The sequence below is a fragment of the Falco rusticolus genome, chromosome 14 (assembly GCF_015220075.1).
Source record: "Falco rusticolus isolate bFalRus1 chromosome 14, bFalRus1.pri, whole genome shotgun sequence".
In the NCBI taxonomy this organism is placed as follows: Eukaryota; Metazoa; Chordata; class Aves; order Falconiformes; family Falconidae; genus Falco; species Falco rusticolus.
The window spans coordinates 23,615,517-23,636,009 of record NC_051200.1 but is presented as its reverse complement, the minus strand read 5'-3'; the positions used below and the strand labels follow the sequence as shown (position 1 = coordinate 23,636,009).

At 55.2% G+C, this 20,493-nt stretch overlaps 1 protein-coding gene across 1 annotated transcript; it reads right to left on the bottom strand.

Moving 5' to 3' along the window:
- Positions 1-3,481: 3,481 nt before the first annotated feature.
- EDA2R (ectodysplasin A2 receptor) lies at positions 3,482-18,893 on the bottom strand. Its single transcript, XM_037408507.1, has 9 exons — positions 18,780-18,893; positions 12,837-12,947; positions 11,990-12,168; positions 11,143-11,228; positions 10,700-10,864; positions 10,055-10,201; positions 9,102-9,592; positions 8,433-8,481; positions 3,482-8,025 (listed from the first exon to the last, which is right to left on the bottom strand). The coding sequence occupies exons 2-9, from the start codon at positions 12,921-12,923 to the stop codon at positions 7,730-7,732; spliced, it is 1,500 nt and encodes a 499-aa protein (XP_037264404.1). The 5' UTR covers positions 12,924-12,947; positions 18,780-18,893; the 3' UTR covers positions 3,482-7,729.
- Between the last annotated feature and the right edge of the window lie 1,600 nt (positions 18,894-20,493).

Genomic DNA, 20,493 nt, shown 5'->3' with positions numbered 1-20,493 from the left:
GCATGGGGAGGCTGGAGAGCAGAGCTGGACTCTCCACTGCGAGCAGCTGCTGCATTGCCACTGCCACCCCTTACCTAAAAGCCACTGCAGCAGCTGGCTGCCACCGCTGCTGTGTGCAGAGACACGGGCGATGCTCTCAGCACAGCCCTGGCTCTGCTCCCCCGGCCAGGGTCTGCACGGCTGCAACAACCTGGCATGATGGGGCACCAGGCTGAGAGGAGGGACCAGCAGTACCTTCCTCCTCTCCTTCCCCTTCTCCATGGCTGTCCCACGCTTGCGTCCAAGGACAGCCTGTCACAGGTGTTTGAAGGAAAACCTTGGAGGAATGTAGTTTCCTTGCTGGTGAGCCTCTAAGTCCAGATGTGGTTTGGTGCCCGGCTGCCCACCTAAATTCTGCCAGACTATTCATGCTGGGCAAGCAGATGTTAATGACCTGGCTTAAGGTACCTTCTACTGACAAAAAATTGATGGAATGGTTTTCAACCCACCTGAAATGCACTCCGAACCTTAGTGAGAGTCTTGTGTCACGTAATGGAATGCAATCAGGCATCTGTGTGTGCTAACAAAGCAGCTGTGCCAGGTTAAACCTCCGCAGGGTTCGCTCCGCTTGCTGCCAGTGGGTTTGCTGCCTCTCGTATTTGTGGTGGATCACCTTTCCTCAGAGCCTGTTGGCCTACGTTTAAACATCATAGCTTTCTATAGGGTATGGAAGAAAACGAAATGCAAGAGCAGGAAAGCTGCCCTTCCCAAGGTGTCACTGAGCACCTTTCACTTCTGCCATGTGCTGACCCCAGCTTGGCAGCTCAGCCAACTTCCCCCGAGGAGCACAACCTCCCCTCTTCTGACCCTTTCCTGCAGAGGAATGAGCAGCCTTCCTCTGCTCATATGGGGCCTCTTCCTGCCCTGTAAGTGGAATTTTTTGGTCTGTATTTTAACACCACATTGTTTTTAATCCAGATCACCCCACCCAGACCAAAGACGGACAAACAAACACAGGGTTTCAGGAAAAAGGTCTGTGAAAGCACTTGCTCTGTGCCTCCAGAATCTGCACAAGGGAAACCTTAGAAAGCTTGTCTGACATAACTGTTCACAGATCACACAGTCCTTGTTAGTGCAGGGCTCATTAATTAGCCTGGTGCTTGCTGTAGGCTGCCAAGCGGGATCCGACCCAGAGCATTTCATTAGTGGGAACATCTCCTTCAGCCTGGCCAGACCCCCCCACCAGCTCCCCTTAGCGACGCAGTGCTCACCAGGCCAAAGGATGTGCCCTCAGATGGCAGCTCCTGATGAGAAGGATGCAAAGAGCCCACTTGACTTGCAATAGCACCTCAGCAGGACTTAAGGTCTGCTCAGGGTTTACTGGTCTGCACAAGGACACAGGGTCACTGGTCTCCACCTTTGCAGTTACTTCATCAGGGGATGCAAGTGATGTATCTCAACACCTGCCCTGTTTCAGCCAAGTTCTTTAAAGCAAAAACCCATTGGTCAGGGATATCTGGCTTGGCAGGACCACTGGCTACAAGCTGTGGCTGCTGGGAACGGCAGGACAGACATCTGCATTCCTGCTCCAGAGACCAGCTCCTAAGAACACCCAGTGCATGTGCCTCATGTGGGCCAAACAGCATTTACTGGCATCCTCCTCTGGAACCGGAGGCTTGTCAGGCAGTCGGCCCGTGTGCTCTGCATGCCTTTGTACAGCTTTGCATCCCAGCTGGAGACGTTCCTCCCGGAGGCAGTTGAGGTGAGGACCATGTATACCCCAGCATCTTAACACGCTGCCATCCTCTGCAGGCTGTGGCTACTGAGGCACCAGGAGCTGGAGAGGCAGGAGTCAGCCTTGCTCTGAGCGCCTGGCAGCTCGTTTCAACCCCACACTTCTCTACTTGCATGGAGCACACACGTTCCTTCTGCCAGCTCTGCCCACATACGTCTGCCTCTTATCACAGCGCTAGGAACAGCAGTCGCAAGTACTTTGAGGGGAACACGGTTTGTCATCTCTCCTCGTGCATCAGCCAAAACTGAGGCGAGACCAGACAACACAAATGCTCTGAGGCAAGGAGCAGCGCAGGGTGTAAACCTCTTGTTCACAGGGAGCTCCTGGTTTGGGTGGAAGCATCTGCTTTGCATGGGAGTGGTCACCCCAAGGACTTCTCCAGAAGAGCAAACCCTTGAGGTAGGGCCAAACCCACCCACACCTTACCTACTGCAGTGTGTCCAGCCCTCAGACACCAGAGAACGCAAAGTCCTAGATGCTTACAGCCCTATAACCAGTAGTCACTGGAAGATAAGGCAAGGCATACTCCAAATTCCCATCCCAACAGCACGCAAGAGGCTGCTCTCCCAACAAAGATGCCTCCAGTACTCTCACCCAAAGGCAGCCTTCCTGCAGCCTGCCAGCAGCCTCAGGCAAGCTGCTGGGCATGGGCTGGGCTCACAGCCCCAGGCCCAGCCTCGCCTGCGGGAGGGCTGGGGTGCTCCCCAGCCTCCAGCACCTCTGCCTGCACCATCCACCTGTGGTTTCATTTGGGGCTTGGTACAGGCAGAGGCATCAGGATCACTTCCCCCTTGCAGACCTTCAGTAAGGCTGGTTGCCCTTGGTACAGCAGCAAGTTCATTGCACTATTAACCTGGAGTGCTTTATTTCTAGCATCTGTGGAAACAGAGGCTTCATGCACCCAAGGAGCTCCATGGAAAAGTCTTCTTTGGAAACCATGCATACTCAGCACCTTGACGGATACTATGGTTTTGCATTCAGTGATGAATGTCTGGTTCTTCTGGGCTTTATTTCAGAGGCTTCTTTATGCATACCTATTGTATTGCCTTAGCAGGAGGCACAGCTAGCGAGCGATGCAGGACTGCCCGCAACAGCATCATGTGTGGGTGTTCTTCACACTAGCAACGAGCTATAGCACTACAACCACCTATAAAGCCTGCAAGAGTTTGGACAAGTATAACAACTTTAATTAGAAAAAAAAATAATCATCACATCCTTCATTCTAATAATTATTTTAAGGAACAGACCAAATGTAAGGGCATGAACAGACTTAACAAGCACTATAATTACCAAGCTTCAACAACTGTTCCACAGCAAAGCTTCAGGAACCGGAGGTCCCTGGGCACCATTTACGGGGTCTCTGCCTCCTACCCAGACCACGCAACAACCCCCCACCCTGGGATTTGACCCTTCTGAAGATTAAGCCTGCAGAAGAAATAGGCAGCTTGTGGGGAAGGGGTCACAGGCCACGGCCGCTCCTCTCTAGCAGCACCCGATTAAGCCTTTGCTGCCCCGTTCCCACACCAGTGCCATGAGGCTGACTGACTCAGCTGCAACAGCATCTCTCTCTGAGATGCCTGCCCCTCCCAGACGTCCCCCTCTGTCAGATCCGTGGGCAGGCAGGGGGCTCGCAGTCACCCTTGCCTGTATGCTGCTGCCCAACACAGACCCACAGGCTGGAGAGGAGAAGAATCAAAACTCTGAGCATCACCACCTCCAGCTCCAAAATTTATTTAACCACAAACACACAGCATTTGAGAGCACCGGGTCTGGGAGGAATGTGGGGCACGCACACACCCCTTGTTTAACAAAAAGGGCAGGAGCCTCGGCTTCTGCTTTATTTGAATACAAACATCACCCCAGAAAACAACAGGAACAACTACTTCAAAATTACAATGGTAATTACACAGAATTTACAAAAATATAAATAACCTATTTGTAACCTTAAAGAAAAGTAACATCCACCATAAAACACACCATGTATTGCCCCAGGTAAGCTATGGCTACAGAAATTTATTCAATTTTTATATTTTTTTTTAATAAGAAAAGCACCAGAGTCTGCATTATTAAGTAATCCAAAACAAATGGGGCATTTCCCCCTACCACTTGCAGACTTTTCTAGGAAGTGTGCCCAGCTCATTAAAACCAAGTTTTCTTCAGTATTGCCTGCTTCTGTAAAAATATATTCAAGGTACAATTCTTAAAAGAACCCTGATTGAGAAAAGCACCCAAGGATGTACTATTTGTTTGTTTTAATGACCACTTTAACAGGATTTAAACATGTGCTTAGTTTAAGTCTATGCTTAAGAGCTTTCCACAACAGGGCTGGATTTAAAATTATCATATAAATTCCTCTGCAAATCAGACTTCCAGACAAGAGTGGTGTCAAAAACAATCGCTTGTAAAAAAAAATAAAATAATCCTGCCACACGAGAGTATTTCCAACGTTCAGCCCTAGCCAAATTTTGCACATATGCTGAACTATTTGATTCCTTTCAGCTCTTGTTGAGTCATGCCAGCTTGGCACAAACAGCTTCCTGACGCTGCAACGTGAGATTCAGCGCTATGGGAATTTCCTTTGCTTACATTCCATGTATTGTGCTGAAAATACTATTAAAAAGCAAGAGTCAAGTGTCAAGTCCATTGGCTCCCAGCTAAAGAAATTCATCACCCAGGGACAGTCGCTCTTTCCATGTCCACCTCACAGTGTTATGTCCTGCTTTTCAGGCTCTGGTAGTTCCAGTCTCCTGAGGGCTTCGGCTGGGCTCCTGGCAGTCTGGCCAAAGGGGTCCCCCCACGGGGGTGCGTTAAAGGCCACCTGTAGTAATTCTGCCCCTGTAAACACAGCTGATTTTGCCACCACAGCTGGAAGGAGGGTGCCCACCACAAACACCAGTGAGCTGGCAGGAGCTGGAGGGGCTGAATGGCTGAAAAGCACCCCCCCACAATGCCCTTGTGCAGGGTCAAGCCTCCCTGGAGCACCAACCACAGCAACTCACACCAAGTGTGGGGGCTCTGGGTAGGGCTGAAAACACTTAAAACACACTTAAAAGCACCCCTGCCTCGTGCTGCCAGCCCAGCACCGCAGGCAGCGCACCCAGCATCGCCTGGCAGGGCAGGAGCTGCAGCACAGCACAAACCCACCCCATGCACCGTGTACAGCATGGCACAAACCTGCCCTACACATTGTATACAGCACGGTGCAAACCCACCCTACACGCTGCCACATCAGCCTCAAGGCAGAGGTTAAGTTTTGGCCGTGAATAATATTGCTTAGACATCAAACAGTTGAAAAATAGTTTACCTTAAAAACTACAAAGGGAGTGAGGCTGATTTCTTTAAAGGGAGGAAAAAAATAATAATTTGAGAAGTAATCCATCCAATGGGTCCAGAGCCCACCCTCTGGCATGCCAGCAGAACTGCTCAGCACGCATGGGAGGGATGAACGTGAGGACCTGCAGCACACATGTGTGACGATGTCCTCGTTATTCACCGTTTTTAATTTAACACCCACTCCCACCCATCCCTTGCTCCTGAGGCTGTGGTGGGACAGGAGGCGGCCCAGCTCTGCCGCCCTGCCCCATGGCCACAGCTCTGGGCACCCCAAGGGACAACCCACTGGTGGCACCAGTGACACCCACACAGGGACACGCAGGACAAGCCACCCTGACTAGTTTCAACTTCAAAGCCAGAGCTGGTGAGTTGAGCTACAGGAATGCTTACTCAGGCAGCTGTAGGTAAATTTATCTTAATTCCCGCTGGAAGTGACTAAGCGTGTCCACAGAGGGATTAAATATTTATTTGATTTTGTTACATGATTAATCCAAACACTCTCTCCCTGCTGCAGATAAACCTCAAATGAAAATACCCTGACCCCAGGCTGTGTTTGCTTTAGCAATACTTTTTCCTGACTGCTCCGTAACAGACCAAGCATGTAACAAGAGCCTGGCTAACCCTAGCCTAAAACAGGTACAAGGTCTAATACTTTTGGGTCTTGCAGAGCAGAGACCAATAAAATGACCTTGACCTTGGAAGCAACAAACAGCAGGGGAGAGAAAGTGTCATATCCAGCTGAAACTGGCCATGCCTCTCCTTATCTAACCGCATCCTGAGTGTGTTCAAGTCTTAACAGCATTGAACGGGGAAAAGAAAAAAAAACCCAACCAGCAGCTATTAATACCCGCGTCGGGCCAGCTCTGAGGGAAGGGCTGCCTTCCCAGAAGGTCGCCTGCTTTTTTCCAAGTACCGTGGTCAGATAAAAGGCAAAACTTGAGAGCTCGGCGGGAAGGCTGGCGGGTGCCCGGGCGGGCGGCAAGGGTAACAGTGCCGCTTGCTGGCAAACTCTGCTCGGCCGGGACCCGGAACGGGGGATGGCAGAAGGCCGGCGCCAGCCGTGGCGCTGAGGAACAAAGCGCGGAGCGAGCACCGCTGGCTCGGCCCCGGCGATGCCACCCGGGGCCCCAGGACAACCCAGGGCGGCGCTTGGCATCCGCCACCTAAAGGTGCCCAGCGTAGATCCGCGGGTCGCAGGGAGCTTCGGGCCAAGGGCGCCCGCCGCAACCCATGAGCTCAACGGGATCGGCATCCGCGGCCGGGCTGGCAGCAACGCGCTGCCCCCGCCCCGGGCAGCTCCCGCGTGCCTGGCCGCCCCCGCCTCACCCCCGCGCACACGCCAGGCGGGATCCCACTGCATCCCCCAGCCCCGTCTGTCGGGCCGCCAGCAAAATCCTGTGGAGCGTCTCAGGGGCTGGAGGCAGATTCAGAACAGCCTGGCTATGCCTGCAGCCACCAGCCCCGGGACACAGCACCCGAAATCAGGGGTGCCCGACGCAGGCGGGACTGCTTCAAGCCCTGACAGGTCCTCCAGGAAGAAGTTAAAAGCAGAAGGGTGCTCCCCTCCCTGGAAGCTACTCCCAGAAATGAGAAAATCAGGCCATTTTTAGGCAGGGAAAAAGAAAAAAAAAAAAAACAGACAAAAAGAGGAAAAAATATTTCAAAACAAGCCAGCTCTGTGATGACTGGCATGGGGACATCACCACTGAGTGTGGTGCAGCCACGGTCATGGCTTCAGCTGCTGCCCAGCACGGGCACAGCACTGGCTCTGCCCGGGACCCGGCCCCGAAGCAGCCCTGCCCCAGCCACCCATGCCACCACAGGGGTGTTTGCCAAGCCTCGGTGCTCAGCAGAGGTCTGTGGGGCTGGGGTGCACGGCAGGAGCCAGGGGAGTGGGCCAGCACCCTCCCCAGGCTAGCAGCCACAGCACTGTAACAAGGACAAATGTCAGCCCAACCCAGAGATCAGTAAGAGACTTAGAATCACAGAATCTGCACCGCTTCACCAAGGGGAAGGTGCCAGGGCGGCACGGGGAGACCAAAGGCTGGAGCCCAGCACAGCAGCCACAGCCAGGTCCCCTGTGAGGGCAGTCTCCAGCACACAGGAGAGGAGCAAGTGAAAAAGTAAACAGGGAAAGTGGCAACCAGCACCTGGGAAAGCAGAGCATGGGCCAGATGAAGGACAGGAAAGCTGGAATGGGAGAGGCAATGGCTGTGCCCATAGGAGCATGGCTGCCTGCAAAGACCTTAGCCCCATGGCCAAGGGACCCCACACCAACAGCGGAGCAGCATGGGGCTTGCTGCAGAGTGAGAGCACCAGGGCACAGCAACGGGCAGCACTCTGCTGCTGGACAAGGGTGTCAACAGCTGGAGAAAAATGGGCTCCAGAGAGGCCCAAGCAAACCCTCTCACACAGAGCCTGGGAGAAGGCATGGCTGCAGCTTCCCAGCACAACCCCGAGGAGGGGTGCTCCCCGTCGCATCCTTCTGTTCCCCAATGCAAAGACCATCTCCACGTACTCCCCACGTGCACACCAGAGATGATGTGTCCGCAGGGCTACCAAATCCTCTCCCATACCAGTACACACAGTGCCTGGAGCTTCCTCGTCCCTTCTCTGTCCTCTCTAGCACTGGTGGCCCTGAGCCTGGCTGAGCACGAAGTGGTCACAGAGCAGGAGCAGGGCATCGAACCGCTGGAGCCGCTGCAGAGCTTGGGCCAGGAGTGGGATGGTGACTGCATCTCCCGAGTAAGCAAAGTGAGCGACGAGCTGCTCAAATCCAGGTATCCGCCCCAGCAACTGGGGTGCGACCCCTAGCTCCAGCGCCACGTGGCTGAAGTTCTTCACGCTGTTCAAGGAAGGGTCCAACAAGAAGGCAAGTGACTGCACCAAAGAATGGGGCAGCTCTGCTACCAGGAGACCTGGGGACAGCAACACAGCAAAGTGGGGGTAGAAACCAACCTATCCAGCTAGGATAAGGATAAACTGAGCAGCCAGACTCCAGCCCCTGTCCCTACCGAACAGGTGAAATGCCACCCTGCCAGGGCAGGTACCTCCTCCAGCATCACCTTCAGTTTGCTTAGTCCTGGGGAGGCTGGTAACTGGTAACAACTGGGCATCCATCTGCCACCCACACACAGACCATTCAGGCAGTATCACAAAAAACCTACCCTGTGAACTAGTACCAAAGGCCATGAAAGTCAAGTCAAGTCCCAGTCATGACTGGCACCTCCACACAGCCATGGTGGGCTTCTGGAGGAGCTTCCTTCCAAGGATTTGCCTCTCCCCACTACACCAGTAACAAAGATGAGGCTGGAAAGACACTTACCCTTTGCTGTGCTGCTGATCTGGGTCACGAGGCTCTGGGCATCATCCACCTGGCAAGACAAAGACCCCAGAGTTGGTGGCAGCCTGGTGAGAACAGCATTGCCAGCCACTGCTCCAGGGCCATCACAGGGGCATCCCTGAGGCTCAGACCAGCACTTCTCCTTCCAGCACTACCATCCCACTGAGCCAATGACCTCCTTGGGATGCTGCAGGGCCTCCCAGCACACTGCTTCCATAAACGGTCACCTGGAGCTAGGCTGTAAAACGCAGCTCTCTGCCAGACGTTTTCTGAGCCTCAATGATGTTAGTCACCAGGTTCATTAGGAGCTCACCAGAGAAGGAGGTGGAACCAGCCCCCCTGGTACCAGGTCAGTTTTCTGGAGAGCAAGAGGACAGGAGCCACACAAGAGCACATCAATTAAAGATATGCTTGTACATTCAATAAATTGACTCTGGTCTTTTGGGTGTTCGAAACCACCCCCGCAGGTCACAACTCCATGGCTGATGGCCTGTTGAGTGACACAGCACTAAACATCTGGCAAATTGCTTTTTTGTAAGTGCTGGTTAGTGCCAGATATTAATGAGCCTTAGTCTACATCCCTAACCTGCTGTGCCCCAGCCCGGGTCTCTGGCAGCTGTTTAGAGGAGCGATGAGGCTGGAGGAACTTACCGGCTGCTCCCCGCTTTCAGCGGTGGGATTTGCAAAGGTGGAGGGTGGGCACTGGGCCCCCTGCTGCCCCACGCCACTGCTCTCTGCCGGGACCCTCTGTGCTGCCTGGCTTGCTGCCTCCTCCGGCCGCTCGCTGCCTGCAAACTCTGCCTGGCTGGAGAACTTCTGGAGGTCCAGCTCGGTGCACTCCACTGGGGCGTGTGGCCACTTGTGCTGCATCTCAGAGGCACAGGAGGAGAGGGGGGCCAGGGCCTCCGCCATGCCCAGCTGGCCCTGCCTGGGGTCGGAGGGCAGCAGAACCCCAGCCAGGCAGTCGCCACAGCCTGAGGCCCGAATGAGGGGCTGGCTTTCCAGGAGGCCCCTGCCCAGCTGGGCTTTGGAGGCAGCGCTGACCGTGACACCCAACGGCAAGTCCATCTCCAGCTGGAGAGAGGGGAGCTGGAGCCCCACGGCTTCCCCATCTGAGATGAACTGCACTGCTTCCACGGGGCCTGAAAGCAGAAACCAGCGTGGCTCAGCACAGCCCGGGATCTGCCCTGGCCCCCACAGGGGGTCTGCCAGCCCTGCTGCTAAACCCACTGGCCCAGGGCCTGCGGGCAGTGCCAGGACCACCCTGTCAGGGGTCAGAGCCTCATCCCCTGCACCACCACTGAGCAAACCCACTTTTGCGCCCTTCTGCAAAGTTTTGCCTGGGGTCTATCCCTCCCCCAGTTGCACAGGAACTGGGCTGAGAGGATCATGAGCCACAAGGGCTGTGCAGGAGTGTTTCTGCTCCAAGGTCTGCAAGCGTTTTTTAAGAAAGGCCCCAGATTTCATGTTGGTGGGACTCAAGACATCATCTGGCTCCATCCTTCTTGCCTAAGGGCATCTCAGTAAGTCCTAGGACTGCAGGAGCTGGAGCCCCGCACCACCCTCCCTCCCCAGAGGAAGGGGACGGCAGCAGGAGCAGGTACCTTCTGCCTGCCTGTAGCAGGGGCTCAGGTTCTTCACACCCAGGCAGCAGGGACCAGACATCTGCTCCTCACACAGGAATCTGCTGGGTTGTGCCATGGTTGGGAACATTGCTCGCTGGCCTGAGAAGTTCTGAGTCCTGAGGAAGACTTGGAGGATACAGGAGAACCAGTCTGAGCAAAGGCTTGGCCTGCTTCCCCAGCACCTCCTCAGCCGTGTGGTATGTCTGCCAGTGAGGAGCTGGGAGCTGCCTGGCATGCTGCTGGATGCCAACTTGCCCCAACCCCAGCCACCAAACCCACCGCCCCCTTCCCTTACCAGTCCTCCAGCCCTGCCAAGAGTCACTCAACCTCAGCCCACCCCCGAGAAACCCCAGGAAGAGAGGATCGCCAGTTCTGACAAAGGGCTTTCTCTTCCTAATTATGGTACTAATGGTGAGGGAGGTTCCTCTGCATCTTTCAGCAGGCAAAGCACAAGAGAGGTCCTGCAGATGTAAAAAACAGGATGAGGTGTTTATCCTGTCTGAGCACAGGAACGCTTGGGTCGCTGCACGAGCAGCAATGCTGGGGGCACTGCTCTGGAGAGTGGGGAGGGGGCCACGAGCGCGTGTGAATAGCAAAGGGGAAGCGCTGCAGGCACTGACTCACCTCGCTGGCACTGGCTCTTCCAAAACCGTTTGCAGTAGATGATGGAGAGTGCCAGAAGCACCAGTACGATGATGACCAGGGCACTGCTGGTCAGTGCAAGAAGGGCTGTGTCCTGTGGCGGTACGGTGGGGACAGCTACCTTCACCAGGTTTGTTCTGGACCGACCTGCAAACACACCAGCCACACAATGCTGGAGCCTAATCCCAAGGCTTGGGCCACCCCTCCCTGCCCATCCCTCTCCACCCACAATGACTGCACCTCCTCCAGCAGGTCTGCAGGACAGCAGCAGCCAGCAGGATCAGTGAAAGGATGGTGCACATCCGAGTGCACACCTTTGGCACAGTCACAGGGACTTTGTGTGCACCATGAGCCTGCCCCACCGCGCCCACAGTGCCCACCCTACCCCAGCAGCTTGCCCGCCACCAGTGAGGGACGGCACGTACACTGGGGCTCGGAGGAGGGTGTCTGCTTGGTGCAAGGGATGCACTCCCAGTCCAGCTGCCCACTGATCCGTGCCTTGCGGTAAAACCTGCCAACAGAGCAGAGGGTCTCAGCAGTGCAGGCCCCATGGTGAGCAACCCCCCACACTCCTGCCCTGGCACACTGGGACAATCCAAGGCAGCAGGTCTCTCCATCGCTGGCTGAAGCCGTACCCGCAGCCACTTTTTCATGGCCAGCCATTTTTGCCAAGGAGCGACATCACTTGAACAGCCTACCCCTGTCCTGGTCTGTCAAAATGCACGATACCTCCATGAAGGCACAGGAACACCCCAGCCTACAAACGCATCTGGGATAGAGTCTCATAAACCAGAGCACCGACTTGTTCCTCTGTCCCAAGCCCCACAGCGTGCCGGCATGTGGTCCACAGCCCTCCAGCATTTCAGACTGGTTGTATGCAGCAGCCTTCATTTCAGCAACCCCTTACACTCACCACCCAAGGCATGGTCTGTCCTCTTTGGTAACCACCCACTGTAATGGTCTACAGCCATTCATCTTCCAGGGCTTAACCACTCTGGTGTCCACAGGAACAACTCAGGCCTGGAAGTTTTCTTCCACTGCTCATTCACGGGAGCCTTCAGGTTCCCTTCTATGGAGCTACAAGGGGGCCATCAGATGGGTCTGACCTGCATGTCATTAGCAGTGTCCTCAAAGAGGCAGGCCTGGCTCACCAGGGCTCCTCTTATGTCCCATGTTCTGGGTGGCCTCAGATAAAGCCCCCTCTGTCCATCCCCTCCTTGCATGCTCCCAGGTGAGATCATTGCGGCTCTGCTGGAGCCAGGCTCCGCTCACCCCGGCAGGCACTCCCCACAGACCGCGTTGGTCGTTGATGTGCAGTTGGATTTCTGGATGCGGTTGATGAGGGCGCAGGACAGGCATGGCTTGCAGCCGTGATGCCCCCAGCTGTCCTTAAACTTCCTGGGAGGGCAGGCAACACACTGCACATCCCCCCCGCCGCTGTCGGCACAGTCCTGCAAGACACGAGGTTGGGTGCACAGCTGCAGTGAGAAGCCACTTCAGGTCCCAAAGTGGTACCGATGGAAACAGCACCCCTTCTTTGGGGGCAAAGGGTGGAGGGGTTACTGCTCATGCAAAGGGTCCTCAGAACCCAGCCAAGAGCAGATGCCACCAGAGCAGCTCTGACGGAAACATGCTGGGAAGCTGCTGCCCTGCCATGCTCCCCCAGCTGTGTTTAGGGAAGAGGAAAGCTCCAGCAGCGCTGGAAGCAGGGGGGACCCCTGGGCCCTGGGGTAGGAACCGCAACTCCCACCTCCGAGGCTGGGTCAAACCCCCAGCAGAAGCGCCCTGCTCTTGACCATCCACTGTGCAGCCTGGCTGGGCAGCGCAGCTTCACTTGGGGCTGTGACTGGGATTTCAGATATTCAGATTTCCATCAGCAAAAGAAAAGAAGGCAACTGCAGCAGCAACCCAAAATCCCTTCCCATCTCCTACTTGCATCATCTCACCCTTCTGTCCAGGGTGAGACCATTCACTGTCCCTTCCCACCAAGTCCCAGCTCTTCCCAGCATGCCAGGACCTAGCATTACCCCTCCAAAGGAAGACTGGCAGAGGATTCACCTAGCACTGTGAAAGCCTTGGTGCTAGATGATGCCCGGTCCTTCCAGAGCAGCCGATTTACCTTGGAAAGCTCCTGCCCGGGCATGCATTTTCTGCAGGGGATGCATTTCCTATGCTCATCCAGGTACTCGCTCTCTTGGCAGTCCATCCGGGCTGGAGAGGGGCAGGGAGCCTGAGAAGAGGAGAAGACAGAGGTCACAGCCAGCCCCAGCACTTTTCAGACCAGCAGCATGCCCTTCACCGGGCAGAAGTTTCCACTCTGGCAGGTGGGATGGCAGCCTGCATTTCTTGTGCATCACGGACATCACTGGCAGGAGGGGGCTGCCTGTTCCCACTGCATGGAAGGCAGCTCCAGCAGCTCAGGGAGGGCTTCCCAGCAAGGCTGGTGATGAACCACCTGCTTCTGCTATCACGTTGCAGCCTTCACAATGGAGCAAATTAAATTTAACTTCCAGTATTAAGGTAGATGCACCAACTGCTCAGGTCACTGATTTGCCAGTGGACTTTGCCAGCCCTGGCTGTAGGTCTGGGTATCCCAGATTATCAGGAGAGCTCAGTCCCAGCAAAGTACCAGCTTTTGGATCCAGCATTTGGTCTGACACGACCAAATGCTGGTGGCCAGCTGCATCCCCAGCAGAACAGGACACATACCTGCAGCCCTGCTGTGCTGGCCTGGGGCTGTGTGGGCTGCTCAGGGTCTTGCTCTGCAAGCCCACTTGCAGCTCAGTGTGGGCTTGCTTGCAGAGATCTCTGAAGACCAGCAGAACAGAGGCACCCCCTGCCCACAAAAACATCAACCAGAGCCTTCCCAAGGTGAAACAGTGGCTTAGCTGAAGCTAATGGCAGAACCGCCCCAGCTGCAGTGTGCACCATCAGCAAGGGTGGCTCACAGGGGAACACGGGACAGGCACCTCGCCGAGAGCAAGCAACTCTGACTGAAGCGACAAGCCCCAGCAATTTATTTGGGGCTGTCTCTTCCTTTCTGCATATTCCAGGTGGGTTCTTCCACAATGACAGAAATGAAATAAAATCCACCCCCACTAGACCAATCTTCATTTTGCTTTCCTCATAACCTCGTGCAGCAAATCAGGACAGAAACAGTGTTCAACCAGCCTGGGGAGCAAGACTCGTTAACTTCTAAACACCCCCCAAGAACAGGGACCACCTGAAAATGCTCTTTTGAAGATCACCACCCTGAACCACCTGGGCAAACCTGGCATGTCAACCAGAGCTGTCCTGCTCCGCAGCCTCGGGAGGAGGAAGGGCTTGGCCGGGATGCCCGTCCCCTGCAAGGCTCTAGCAGCAGAGAGGGGAGCGGACTGCAGGCCCCCGAGCACCCCCTCCTGCCACAGCCCCCTTCCCCTCCCAGGCACCAAACACAACATCCCATGGCAGCATTCCTCTGCAGGCTTTTTCTGCACTCCTCAGCTTAATCTCCCACCACTCCCAGCTGCCTTTTGGAAGTGGACACTTGGACAGGCTCCCCAGGCTCTGAACGACTGAGATTCATTCGAGATGAAGCCTGCCCTGGACGAGCATAGAAAGTGAGTCACCCCTCAGTGTAGCTCCTGTACACGGCCAGGTCTCATCAGCCGATACAAGGGAAGGCAGAGCAAGCCAGTGAGGACCGGCGATGAGAAGCTAAAGGGAGCTAAATTTATCTTGCAAACATCTTGGGAGGGGCACAGTCACAGCCTATAAATAGCGTAAAGGTTACCGACACTACCGAATAAATAAAGGAGATTCGTCACCATCTCAGAAGGTGGCGAGGAGGGAGCTCGGTGCCAGTGCCCTGGGAGAAGCACAGGGTTTAGCGCTGGCATTCGGCTACAGGCTGAATCCAGTAGGAAAAATAATAAGGGGGGAGACAGGTCCCAAATGGGTGACAACTGCTTCGGAGGGCTAGCATGCTGCCAGCCTGAACCCACCCTCCCAGGGAGCTCAGTGTCACAGCCTGGCTCACCCCTGCCCCATGCAGTGGGCTCAGCACCGCTGATGCTCTGGCTCGGAGCACGGAGCTTGATTTAGGCTTTTCACTCGTTCCAAGAGCACAAGACGTGAAACAGGACTGCAGGCAACAGAAAATGAGCCAAGACACCAGAGTCTGGAGAACAAGGGGACCAATTTTCACCAGCTCTCCAAAGTGCTGCTATAACACAATAAAGAAGTAAAAACAATCCCAAACCAGCAGTCTCTTCGGTGAAACTGTCCTGCGAACACAACACAACCACTTTCTCCCATACATTTACAGACTTTTCTGCACTTCAGCAGGGCCTGTGGCTAAGGGTACACCCCTTGCAGACTGTCTCCCTGGAAGAGCACAGCTTAAACCAGTTTCTCCCAATACAGAAAGTTACACAGTGTATCCCATGCCGGTACAGCTCCATGCGCAAGGCCATCTGCCAGCATGACTGTATCGCTCCAGGACAGGGGGGGACCGCAACCATGCCAGCAGAACCATTATGCGTAGAGCAGTCTTGCTGTTTCTCAAGCCACAATATAATGATAGATGGAATGAACACTTTGTTGAATATCTGGCATGAAATTCAAAGCTGTGGGATTTTTATACTTCTTATTTTAACAATACCAGAACCAAGACATTTAATTTGTTAAGTGGAGCATACGTCCAAACCACACAGCACTGCTCTGGTAAAGCAGCGATTTCTGATAGTCTAATAAGCAACTGAAACAACTGGTCCTAATTAGCCAAAAGTAAAAAGCAAAAACAAACAACAAAACCCACCCAACCCTTTGGAAACTGCACGGGATCCCAAGGTGACTGCCAGAGCAACAGATTTTATTTGCAAGCGAGGAACATAAACATGACACAGTATCAATGCGCTTCTAGGTTGGAGGGAAGCAAAACATACTGCCATCGTTTCAAGATGCATGAAATCTTCTAACTTAAAGACATTGTTGTTTCTTAAAGGACTCTTTTATTGTCTTAAAGAGACATCTTGTCTGAGCAAGGCAAGCAGAACATGCTACCCGCTGTGTTGTTGTTCAAGGCAGCAAAAACATGAGTTGCTGAATGAGTTTCACTGCATGAGATAAAAAGCATTTCAACAAAGCTACAATGCAAGTTGCAGTTCATTCACTTCCATGACAGTTCTGGAGCTCCATTAACGCAACTTTCAAAAAAATTAGACTATATGGGAATCTAAACTATTTCTTTTGTGTCCAGTAATGGATTCTGGTAGGAGAAAGAGGGCAAGGAAATCAGTAAGTGAAAGTGAATGATGAAAGATGTGCCACTTACCTGAAGATGTTTATCTGAAAGTTGGGAAATGTCCAAAGACCCTTATTGTTGACATAAAGGATGTACTAATTGCTAATCCCTTGGATTTTTGTTATCTTTAAGAAGGTCCTTTGGTCCTAAGTTCTTGTTGTCTATGCAAGGTGGCAAAGACAAGGACTTGAAATCATGGTCACTAGTTTAGTGAGGAACAGAGTCTGTGCAGAGACAAAGAGGTAAAAAGTTCACTGGAGGAAGACTCACGATCTTCATCCTGAAGACCCCCAGAAGACCACTCCTCAAGGATATTGTGCAGGTGTGAGATATGTAAATGAGTTCCCAGAATTGTAATGAATATGTAAACGATTTCCCAGAAAGTTAATGAATAGACATGAGTGACTTGTATAAAGAAGAGACTGAAAAGTCCCCTAGGTGTGCATGACTTTGGTGGAGTGATCTCCCATGCACCTAGTGCTGCTGAATAAAGATAACCTCCGCTCACTCGTATATTGGTAAAGTGATTCTTCAAATCAAAAGCATACAAAAAGCATCATCAGTGGAAGTGTTAGCACTTCTGTTTCTCCCTGTCTGACTACAGGCCAGCAGGTACCCGGGGGCAGGCAGGGTGGCATGGGACCTGCAGCAGGAGATGGACTGGGCTGGTCACTGCCCCAGGCGTGGGACCTGTCCCCTTGAGCTGTGGGTCTCTGCTCGCTGGGGACAGGGAGGGGGGTGCCGAGACCCACCTTCAGGGGCTCTGGCACCTGCACACTGGCAGCAGCTCTTCCACGTCACCATCACAGCAGGTTTCTGCTCTGTGGTACCACAGACCAGCACAGCCAGGCAGTAACCGCATCTCAGATGAGAGACTTGTATACATTGGAACATAAAACTAGAGCGTTGAAATCCTAAATAAGTACTGCAAGTGGGAAGGAGGGGGGAAAAATGAAATGTTATCTGGAAAATATTACTGCATGCCTTGCATTTGGCAGTGTCTAGTCCCAGTCTCTTGCTCAGTCATTCCTCTGCTCCTGCTCATTAGCCCACACTCATTTTGTCTGGACAGCATCTATCTGCACCTCCCCATGCTATAAACCATGCTGGGAGTGACTCTGCCACCCTGGAAGATGCCTTGCAGACAAAGGACTGCTCAGAGAAGTAAAAAATAGGGGGTGGGGAAAGGCTGAATCTTTCCACATGGCTTGGAAATCAGCAGGTTCTTCAATATACTTTGAAATCCCACTCAGCAGATTGTGCACTAATTGTTTAATTTGGAGAGGCTGGGAACTTCTGTTTGCTTAAGGTGAAAGCACCCCAAGCTGGTCTCATCTCCCTTTATCACATGGCAAGAGCCCCCAGGTTGCAACGCTCACTTCTGGCTCCTGCTTGCCGATGCCAGCTGCAGCCAGGGGCATCAGAAACAACATCAGCTCCCCCAGTACAGGGCAGAGCACAACCCTCCTGGCTTTGCTGCTATTCCCATTCAGCTTTGTGGAGTCCCACAAGGCATCTGCCCAGGCACAGGTTTATCCTGGCCTAAATGATGGTGCTGCATGCCCCCGGAGAGAGCTGGGGAGCCAGGCTACAAACCACGGTGGACAACTGAGGCTTGAGAAGGGAGAATCCAGGGTTCTGGAGGACCACAACATCCCTGCAGGACACCAATGACTTCAGTCCCAGGGCCCCAGAGTTAAAGCCACAAGGCTCTATGCCTATATTGACCACATAGAGGTAAGTAATTATCGCCTGGGACCATACCTACTGACTTTTGTCAAGTTCTGGCTGTCCACCATAGGCATCCACACTCTCTGCCTTACCAGACATCCCAAGAAAGACTTCCAGAACTCCTACCCGTTTTCAGAAAACTCTGGATTTCTTCCCACCTGGCTTTTGCCCCACATCTACCTCTTAGTAACTGTCACGGTCTTGCTTGCAACAACAACTCAGTCTGTCTGGACTGCCTGGGTTAAAGTTTTGGGGTTTTCTTCTGCAGTTTTCAACACCATCATAAACACCATCACGGAGATTACACTGTGAAAAGCATCGCGTAATCTGAGTGGCCACCGTCACAAACACAACCGCAACGAGTGCTTACCCGCACTAACGAGACGTGCCCCTGAAACGGTTCTGGCACCCGTCCGCAGGCCAAACCCCTGAACGTTTCCACGGGGCGCGCACCGCGCGGGTCCCGCAGCCGGCCCGGCGAGCAGCTCCCTGCGAGGGCGCCCCCGCGCCGGCCCGGCGCGCCCGGGGGCGGTGGCAGCGGCCCCCACGCCTGCAGCGGCTGCCGCCCGAGCCCCCGCCCGCCTCCCCCCCACCCCGGCAGGCCCCGGCTCGCCCGCCGCCCACCAGCCCCGTGCGCCCAGCGCGGCCGCGGCCCAGGCCACGCGGGACCGGCTGCCGAGAGCCGCACGGCCCCGACGGCGCCCCCCGCCGCCCGGCCGCGGGAGGGCGGGCAGCGCGCCGGGATATGCCCGGGCACGTCTCGGCCAGGGGCTCCACGGCCCCCCGGCGGCCCGTCCGCCCTGCAGCCCTCTGCCCGGCACCCCTCCGCCCCGGTCTCCGCCGCCCCCGGCCCCCCGTGCCCCTCGGGGGTGCCCGCCGCAGCCGGCTGCAGCCCACGTGTATCCCGGGTGCGGGACCCGCCGCAGTCCATCCCGACCCCCCGCCACCTCCACCGCCCCCGCCCGGCGGTGACACCGGCACCAGGAGGGTCGGGACAGCCGCCCCCGCGGGCGGGCGGGCAGGTGCGCGGACCCCGCAGCTTACCTGCGTCCCGGTGCCGGCAGGACGGAGCGCACCGGGAGCGGCAGCGCGGGCAGGACGCAGCGCGGCGGCACCGGCAGGACGGAGCGTACCGAGGCCGACCGGGCTCCGCGGGACCCCGCGTGGAGCACAGCGCGTCCCAGGCAGCGGCGAAAGTCCGGCGCCCCGCCCCCGGCCCGCCTCCCCAACCTCCCATTGGCGGGCGCTGCCGCCTGGGCGGGGATATGCAAATGAACGCCCCCTGCAGGAGCGTTCGGGAGCGGCTCAGATCTGCAGCGCCGAGCACCGGTACGGGGTGGGGACCGGCAGTGGCAGGACTGGGGCCAGGACCGGGGCCACCCCGGGCCAGGACCGGGGAGCCGCGCTGTGCTATACGGCGTAGGGGCAGAGTAACGAGGGGGCGTCCCGGTGTTACTGACCGCGATGTGGTAAAACCGAAGCCCCGGGCCACTGGTGTCCTGGGGGCTGAGCAGCCCCCGGCGGCGGCGCGGAGGAGCGGCGGGAGGGGGCCCGCTGCCCGGAGCCTCATGCTGCGGCCCCGGGGACCTGGGCTGGCTTGGTCCCTCAGCTGGAGGGTGTGGGCCTCTGGGAGCGCCCCTGCCCGGCTGTCCCTCGCCGAGAGCCAGCGTGCCCTGTGGCGCTGTGCCTGTGCCCGCCAGACACACCTGCTGCGTGGGCCGGCACCGGGGCAGCGCAGCGTCACCGTGGCGGGGGGCAGCGCAGGACTGCCATGGCCAGGGGCTTTTCTCGCGCTCAGAATTAAACTCCTGACAGTGCTTTTGGTGTGACTCACCGCTTCAGTCCTTCGGGTGGTTTGGGGGAGTCATCCTGGAAGTGTCCCAGGATTATTGTGCACAAGTCATACTCCACCACAGCATGTACCAAATTGCCCTGTGGAATCTAATGTTCCTGTGTGGGAGGGAATTTATTTTCCTGTAGTGCTGCTCTTGGCACTCTCTCTTCAGTTTATTGTGTCTCCAAACTGCTTAGCCCCTCAGCTGCGACCTGCCAGGCCCACTGCAAAACCTTCCCGCCTTCCCGGGCTTGAGGAGGCGGAGGGTGGGCAGTGAGTGCTGCTCATTTCGGTGCCTTGGGCAGTAGCTCTCAGTGAGAGTTGTTACATGAGGATGTGTACCTGAATCGTGTTTGGTTTTAAACCTATTGTTTTTGGACTTTGTCTCAATTTCTTTCTGAAGTCAAGCAATCTCTCCCCAGCAAATGCTTTTGAGAAGTCCTGTAAGTTCCCTGCCATCAAAAGGCTCTTAGAGAAGCTAGACTCTCAGATTGGAATAACTGGAAGGTTTTCGTAGGAAATTCAATTAATGTCAACTGTCTCACTGTTTTCTCACTAAGTCTTCTGATTTTTCACAACTCGGTGCTTCAGCCAGGTTAATGATGCAATCTCCACAGGCAAAAAAAGCCCAATAGGAATTGTTCTGTGGGGGGATAAGGATGACTTCATCTTTCACATGCGGCAGTTTGCCTCATACCAGTCTGTGTCTGATGCAACTGGCCTGCAGTGCAATGCTGCTGCCCCTCTTGCATCATGCAGATGGCAGCATGAGAGTAGCCAGCGCCAACGGAGGGACCACCTCGCATCAGGGCTCTAAGGCAGGCAGGACAGTCAGGGACACCAACACCAGCTTCTGCGCTTTGGGGGGCTGATATAAGAGTTGTTTAACTGAGCAAAATTACATCAACAGAGGTCATCTGTAAA